We start from the raw sequence: 8,863 nt of genomic DNA on the forward strand, positions 1-8,863 counted from the left end.
TGGTTCAGAAGCCAAGTGTTTTACCAAAAAGCCATCACGTCCCCAGTCCAAAAAGTAAATAGTCTTAATTCTATCTACATATTACAAGATTATACAAATCTTTCTAATAAAGTATTACCTACGTGAATGTTGTTCGTGTTTGCATCTATATTGTTATTGTAGTCAAACTGAATTTCTTTTTGTTTGGACCAATAAAATTATCTTATCTTATCTTAATGGGAATGAGTGATGAGTTACCAAAACAAACTGATCTGAAATTAATCTACAGTGCTAATCTGCTAAATCTCATCAATAGAAATATGGTAGAAATAGAAGGTACAGGAAGACATAAAAATGAGAAGACAGATGACCCAAAACCAAATGGTATGGTCATGTATGACATGTATGACAAAACCCCAAAAATGGTCTTATAAAACAAAGAACAATACAAGTAGGCCTATACAATGAAGGGATGTTAGAAAGTAGATGGTGTTGTTATATTCAGCAGAGATGTTACCAATTATTCACACATTATTGCATGAAATAATAAAGTAATTTACATAAATTCCCCCTTACATGACCCTAATAAAATAATTTATTTGTATGCTAAAAAAATTCCCAAATCAGCCCATTTAAGTAATTTATAAGTATGCTCAAAATATCCCAACATCAGCCTCCCCAAATCAATGACAAACGGAGTAAGTTAGTATAAGCTTTAATTGTAAAAAAAAAATAGCCTGTTATTAGGGCTGTGGGCTTTTCCTATTCACTCATCCTCAACTAATTGCCCATATGTTCTGTAGTCACAGATTAATAATAAATTACTGTAGACGTTACTAATTAATAATGATAATAACGAGACTGTTTTGATCAAGGTAGACATATATAACTAACTTTTATTTCCGTCCGATTCTTTGCTTTCGCACAAAACATAAACAACAAACAATGACGTAATATCATATAATAGCACATCCTTCCTTTTGAAGCTCTTAAGACTTATATTTACAAGGAGTTTTAACAACTCGACCACTTCTGGTTGTCTTGACCGGCAGCACAACAAGTTCTCTAGATGTTGGTTTATAATTGTCTGTTTCATTTGTTCTAACAGTTTGCTGTTCATTGTCTTCGTCTGTATCATAGTATCCAGAGATGTCTTCTTCGTAGCTCTTGTTTAAAAACCGTTGATTTCGTCTGTATGTTTTCCCATCATTTGTCTTTATAATGTAAGATCTGGGTGATGGATGTTTCTTAATGACGACTGCTTTCTGCCATGTTTGTCCTAGACGAACTCTCACCTTCTCCCCGACAGAGTAGTCTTTAGGTAATCTTGCGTTTGCATCGTACCTCACTTTGCTTTTCCTCTGTCGTTCGTTGAGTAATGTCTCTGCATTTTCAGCTACCTATGGTTTCAATAGTTTGGGATCAGTTGGAATGATGTGCCTGAGTCTTCTACTTATCAGCAGTTGTGATGGCGAATAAAGCAGTCCGCTTATCGGAATATTTCTATACTCGAGCATAGCGAGATATGGATCTTTCCCACTTTTGTATGCTTTGTTGAATATCTGCTTTACGATACCAACATACACCTCACTTTGTCCATTTGATTGAGGGTATCTGGGACTTGATGTTGTTATCTTGAAACCCCATTCAGAAGCAAACTCTCTATATTGATAGCTATTGAATGGCATATTGTCGCTCACTATTTCTTCAGGTATGCCATGTCTAGCAAAAATACCTTTCATTGCCCTGATAACACATTCTGCTGTTTTGTTCTCTAGTCGTTTTATTTCAGGATATTTGGAGAAATAGTCCACAACTAGCAAATAGTCATTGTTTCGCCATTCAAATAAATCTGTCGCAACCTTTTTCCATGGTCTGTCTGGTACAGCATGAGGTAACAATTTTTCCTTCACATTATTTCTTTTGAACGTTGCACATGTTGCGCACTTCATTATTGTCGAAAAAATATCTTTGGACAATCCTGGCCAAAACACACTCTGTTTTGCCTTGAATCTGGTTTTCTCAAGACCAAAATGACCTATGTGCAACTTGTCGAGAATTTCATTTCTCATACTTGAAGGAATTATAATTCTGTTCTCATAAAACAATATTCCATTCTCTTCATGAATACTGTCTTTAAATGACCAATACACTTTCACTGTTTCATGAAATTGAGTTTTTATCTTTGGCCAACCTTCTCTGACATAATTCATTAGGCCTACAAGTTTTAATTTAGCATCAGATTCAGTTTTCCTTCTAATTTCAATAATCTTCTGATCACTTCCCGGAAACTGTGCTGTTGCGCTATGAATTCTCATAACCATGTCATCATTTGAATTTGATTGTTCTTGACCATTGATGTCAGTACCAATTGCCTCAAACCACAACTCATTTACTTGGCTTGCCTGACTTTCATCTTCCAGTGAATCAACAGCCTTGAAGTGTTTCGAACGACATTTTACAGCGAAATGATTTCTTTTTTTACATTTTCAGCATGTCTGTCCGAATGCTAGGCAATTGTATTTTCTGTGAGATCCACCACAAGATCTGCAATCTCTAATGAAACTTGTTACATGATTCTTTGCCATATTTTCCTGTGAGGTTTTGACTGGCTTTCTATCTTCTGACTTCTTTAATTTATTAGCAGCATCCACATGTAGTCCTTTCATATCTATCATTTGGTTCTGGGTATGCTCGTCAGCACGAATTATGCTTGCTGCTTTCTCTAAAGTTAAGTCTACATCTCTCAGAAGTCTCTCTCTCACTCGATCCGACTGTATGCCACATACCAATCGATCTCTGATGAGTTCATCTCGAAGGTTGTCAAACTTGCATTCTTTTGCCAAATTCTTTAAATCAGTATAATACTGTTCAAACGTTTCTCCGTCTTTCTGCTTTCTTGAAAAGAATTTAAATCTGTCATACACAGTGTTGGACTTAGGCAAAAAATGATTCTGAAACCTTTCAATTACTTTGTCTATAGTCTCATCTTCACATACTTGAAAAGTATTGTAGATGTCTCAAGTGGGTTCACCGATCAGGTGTAACAATAAAGCTTTCTTCACTGGCTCGGGCTTCGTATTTTTTTCAGTGGCGACCATAAACAGTTCAAAACTTTGTCTCCATTTTTTCCATCTTTCAGATAGATTACCGTCTAGTGACAATAGTTTAGAAGGATCGAATAATTCCATTATTCGTACAGATTCTAGATTCTATGTCTAGATCTAGATCTAACAACATGAACTAACGAAACCACAAATAAAATGTACTTTTAGCAATTTAAAAACCACTAGATCTAAATCTACCTGTTACCAGCACTTTAAAGCAATGTGACATTAGATTTGACACCTATTCTAACACCAGATCTGACACAAGATCTGAAACCAAATCTGACACCATGTTCTGTAGTCACAGATTAATAATAAATTACTGTAGACGTTACTAATTAATAATGATAATAACGAGACTGTTTTGATCAAGGTAGACATATATAACTAACTTTTATTTCCGTCCGATTCTTTGCTTTCGCACAAAACATAAACAACAAACAATGACGTAATATCATATAATAGCACACCATACCAGGGGTAACCAGTCCAGCAAAAAAATAAAAATAATATAGACTCTATATATAAGCAAGTTTTGCCTGAAAGATTTACCTCCTCTCTATCTAGAGTCATTGGTGGAAAGATGTCCACTATACGTGGATGTAAATATGCATACTTTACTTCCGTAGATATATCATGAGTACATGCATTCATTACATTTACAATAAGATGATACTCTTTCATAAAGTCTGCAGCCATGTTGAGACTATGTAGAGGGAAAAAAAAGGTTTTACAAGTATTTGCATGCTAACATTACATTATATGTACTACAATTAAAACAATTTTGACAACACAACTTTAAGAAATATTGTTATATATATATATATATATATATATATATATATATATATGTTATTATTGTTTTATTATTAAAACATTTTTGACAACATAGCTAGATCTATATATCAGTAGAATTTTTTTATTGAAGGTGCTCATCTGTGCACACCAAATCAAAAGCTTTTTTAACAAAATCATATCAGGGTGCTGCTTTTCGATATTTACTTTGTTTAGAGTATTCTAGTCTAGGAACTTACTAAGCTGCTATAATATAGTCTATAAAATGCTAGCTAAAATAACTCAGAAAGTCATCTAGGAACATCATAAAGAGCTACTGTAGTCGTAGAGAGGTATCTAGGAACATCATAGAGGTAGCTACCTAGGAAAACTGATATGTTGAGAGCTATATATCTAGGAACTAGCAATGATCTATCCACGACTGTAGGAGCATATCTATAAAGCTATCTCAGAACATCATAGAGAATTTTTTTTTGCTGCACCTAGATCTAAAACAATCACATACAGCTTAACATGTCCAGCATTCTAATCAATGTTTACATATCCATAATCACTCTAGTCAGCAAAGTAAAACATTACTTAACTATAAAATAAAGTGACTAAACTTAAATTTTAACTAAAGACGAAATAATATAATAATATAGAATATTATATATAGATGTATATGACTACAAAGTAGGCCTATAGGGAATAACATCAATAAGTCAATAAAAGTGTAACTGTATAATATTAGTCACTTATTAGTGGTTTATTATATAAAGTTTATATAATAATATATCTAGATCTGTCTGTCTCTTCTCTAGATCTAAGTGTACATTGTCTAAAGTAAACGTATAACTTCTATCATAAATATAAAAACTAACCAAAACCAACATAAAACAGCCTTGGCTTGTATACCGTAGTACTAAGACTCTATCATAGAGTCTATCAACTCTATGTAAAGTATCTAGGAGAGAAAAAGAGAGACCTGAGAAAGAGAGAGAGAGAGAGAGTTTGATTTCGGATTTTCCTATTTTTATAAATAGAATTAGACTACTTTGTGGAAACCATAATATAGATACATCTACATAAGACCAATACAGGCAGTAGCAATATAGTCTATCTACAGATACTACATCAATCCATTAAATCACTAGAGATAGATCTATTCTAGATTTATATTTTATAATCTATAAAATAAAACAGCTAGCTAGATGATGTAGATCTAGATTTAAGGGTAGATATATTCACTATTGGTTCCTGTTGGTTGATGAAGACCCAGCTCTAGTCTCTATAATTAGTATAATATAGAAATATATAATAGATCTAATCAGTAGGCATACGACAGCGACGGAAATAAAAATTGTGTAGGTCATCTTCGCTTAAAACTATTTCAGAAAACAGAGGAGCATCAAGCAAACTAAAAAAAAAAAAAAGAATCCTTAAAAAGGTTATCTTAAGGGGAAGAACTCCGTCCTTTAAACTATCTTTACCAATAATGTACAGGCTATTTCCCTTATTCGATATCAAACAAAATAATTAATTACCAATAATTAAATGACTAATTGGGCATTTTTCACCAACTAATGTCAGGTACCCATTAGAGCTGGGTGGACTCAGAGGCGCCAAAAGATCCTGAAATAAAAAATCCCAGGATTCAAATCCAGGCCCCTGGTTCAAAAGCCAAGGGCTTTACCACTCAGCCACCGCACCTCCAGATACCCCTATGGTAAGACACTAAGCCCCATAAAACTGCTTTTAATAACACGCTCAGGTGGGTACCTGATAACCCAAAAACAGGGATATTTGGGCAGATGGAGCAGAGTTAAAATAGGCAATTCATTGTATTCTGACTTCAAACCCAAGCTGCAATGTGAGGTAAAATCAGGACGTATGCATAGCATTCCTTTGAATCACACCAGCTAGGTCGAGAGAGGAGCATATGTGCCACTTTACTCCTTTTATCTAGGACCCAGGAATGCGCCATGAAGAAGAAACTCCTATGCTGATGGAAAACCACCAAGTGTAATTCATCAGATTGCATCCACTTTTGATTGAAAAATAAGTACGGTAGCCATATATATATATGCATATACGAAGTGTGAACATTGGATACAGGATTAAAAAAAAAATCCAAGAATATTGATATATACATAATGCCGTTTATTTCATCATAAAAGTTATATAGTTTAATTCATGTCAAAATAAATCTTCACATAATAAATATTATCAATTTTATCAAGTTATGTGGCACATGATGAAACAAAGTATGAAAAATTGGAACTATGATAAAAAAAAAACATGAAAAGAGTATTTGAATAATGGCACCATTTATTTCATTATAAAAGTTAAATAGTTGAGTTCATGTTAAAACGAAGTCAAGTCAATATTATCAATATCACACAATTAATATTTACAATTATTTAAAAACATGTTTATAAAATGAAATGAAACAAATGTTTACTTTTTCAAGGAACATACAATTCAATCATATTTTTTTTTTTAGATACATAAGGAAGTCACTCACAAAGGCCATGGGATACACATCTGAGACCAAAAGAAAATCTGCTGCCATGGACAGACGCAGACAGTGAAAAGAAAATCTTAATCGGCCATGGGGGACAATGGCTATGCTTGCCCTGGATGTGGCAAAATAAGTACGTCACGGCTGGGGCTGTATAGCCATGGGAAATACTAAATTCCTCATTAATCATCGGACTCGAAGACAAGCCTTATTATAAATAACACAAATCAAAGATAAGTAGCTGTTTTTGATAGAAGAAGGCTTCTCTACACATATGGAGGCATGGTGGATGAGGGGTAAAGCACTTGGGGTCTCAGGTTCAAATCCTGGTGAAGACTGGGACATAATTTCGGGATCATTAAGTGCGCCTCTGAGTCCACCCAGCTCTAATGGGTACCTGACATTAGTTGGAGTAAAGTAAAGGCGATTGGGCTTTGTGCTGGCCACATGACACCCTAATTAACAGAAACAGATGACCTTAACATCATCTGCCGTATAGGTAGAGATGTCTGAAAGGGGAACTTTACTTATATATATATATATATATATGACCATGGCATCGACCAAGATTAGAAAAGACATACACTCTTTTTCATATCCCTCAACTTGAGCAAAGATGAAAAAACTAGAACAAGACATAAAATACAGCCAACATGTTAAAATCAAATGAATATTGACATATGACTTGCGTAACACCATTAGTAAAATCCCTAAACTAAGAGACATAATCCTAATACTAACAAATACAAAAACATAATCCAATAAAATGCTCAGAAAGAGTCAAGGATAAAGGCACATTTCTTATTCCATATATCTATAACAAAATTGTTTAAGTGCTTCTTCTTATGAAGTGCCACTGGAGAATGGAATGGGTAACACTAATCAGCCAGTAAAACCAATGACTTTGAAGAGTTTTTACACACACAGACATGCAGGACATATTAATCTCCCTGAAGGAAAGTCTCTCAGTTATAGGAAGTAAATACAAATGTGAAGCTTAGTCATGAACCAATGATTGATGCATTCAAGTTATAAATGTATTGGCAAACAAACACACTCCATGTACATTATTTCTTCATCTTGCATTTTGTGAGCAAAGTGCCTCTCATTAGTTGAACAGAGAGCCTATTTTTCTCTTTTAACTGTGTGATAATCAGCAAAAGATGTTCTTTCAACTTTGATCATTGTACTTGTAAGTTTCAGAAATGAATATTAATACAGAAAGGGATGACAGTGTCGTGGCTCACAGTGCGTATCAGTCTTACAACAGTCCCAAGTCATTGCAGTACAGAATATTTGGAAACTTTTAAAAAATCACATATATTCAGGAAGTCTAAGTAACAGCCTATGTTTCTTACAAACAGTCTTCAATAAACGAACAGCCTTTTAATGAAGGAGATTCTCAAAAGCACTTGAGGGCTTTGCCTTCCAGATGGGGGATAAGACCCCAAAAAAGGAGGACATGTCCTACTTTAGTGGGACATCTGGCAACCCTAACATGACCACTGCATGGTGAAAGTAAGATCAGTTAACTCTAAGAGTCACATTAGGAGACACAACACCACAGTGCAAAGCCCTCAGCCCCCTGGATGACAAACGTTATCATCCTATCATGGTGAATGAGCTTCACAACCCAACTGATTTGAAATATTCCTTTTTTAATCTGAAAAATATTATTCCAGAATTTATTTTGGTACCACTACCTATACTGCTGCTAAAAAATCACCTGAGAGATCCTAACTTCAAGTAGCCTACTGGTCAGGATTGACATTGGTTACACAATATTTTCCTCAAAAAAATATATTGAACTCTAAAAATGCTATTATATGTTATGTTTATTCCATCATTTGTTGCACCGATACTAATAAATTACAATTTTATTTCATTCATGCTACTGGCTAGTTTTTTTCTTAACTGAAGAACACCCATCAATTCAGTGATTCCTAAGATGCCAGTGAAAATACTGAGAGCTAAATAATAATAATAATAATCTTTATTATCCGTAAGGAAATTTGTCTTACAATTTGTGCATTACACCAAACAAAAAACATTATAACTATAAGAAACCAAAGTGTACATTCACACCAGACTCACTCATAATTTACATGTGACAAAGTTTATAACCAGATTGTTCTTATTTAATGATTTGATTGCCAGGGGAACAAAAGAGTGTTTGTGTCTGTTTGTCTTTGCTATCGGTGTCTTGTATCTCTTTTGTGATGGTAAAATCACAAAGTCCTGACACAAAGGGTGATTCTTTATTTCGAGGATCTTGTTAGCTTTTTTATAGATGTTTGTCTCAAACAACTGCCCAAATGGGGTTTGTTTTTTGCCAATGATTTTGCCAGCAGCATTTAGGATAATAAATAGCTTAGCAAAACATTACAATGAACCAAAACCAAGGTACAGACTGCAAAAGAGCATTCAGCTCAGCAAACTTGGTTAGAAGAAAACAAACAAATGAACATGATCTCTGGAG

The 8,863-nt window shown here is 34.2% G+C and overlaps 1 protein-coding gene across 3 annotated transcripts in view; it reads right to left on the bottom strand.

Moving 5' to 3' along the window:
• Positions 1-5,263, bottom strand: part of LOC106054001 (caspase-14-like) — a 23,415-nt gene extending 18,152 nt beyond the window's left edge. Inside the window, exons 1-2 of one of the 3 annotated variants that reach the window (XM_056008620.1) lie at positions 5,204-5,263; positions 3,639-3,792 (exon numbers count right to left, since the gene is read on the bottom strand). In XM_056008620.1, the coding sequence (XP_055864595.1) occupies positions 3,639-3,785 (147 nt within the window). In that variant the 5' untranslated portion in view covers positions 3,786-3,792; positions 5,204-5,263. Of the gene's footprint in view, positions 1-3,638; positions 3,793-4,744; positions 5,004-5,203 lie in introns of those variants that run through there. The other 2 variants (XM_056008618.1, XM_056008619.1) reach the window with 2 other exon arrangements.
• Positions 5,264-8,863: the final 3,600 nt, after the last annotated feature.

This window comes from Biomphalaria glabrata, chromosome 13 (genome assembly GCF_947242115.1).
Source record: "Biomphalaria glabrata chromosome 13, xgBioGlab47.1, whole genome shotgun sequence".
NCBI lineage: Eukaryota > Metazoa > Mollusca > Gastropoda > Planorbidae > Biomphalaria > Biomphalaria glabrata.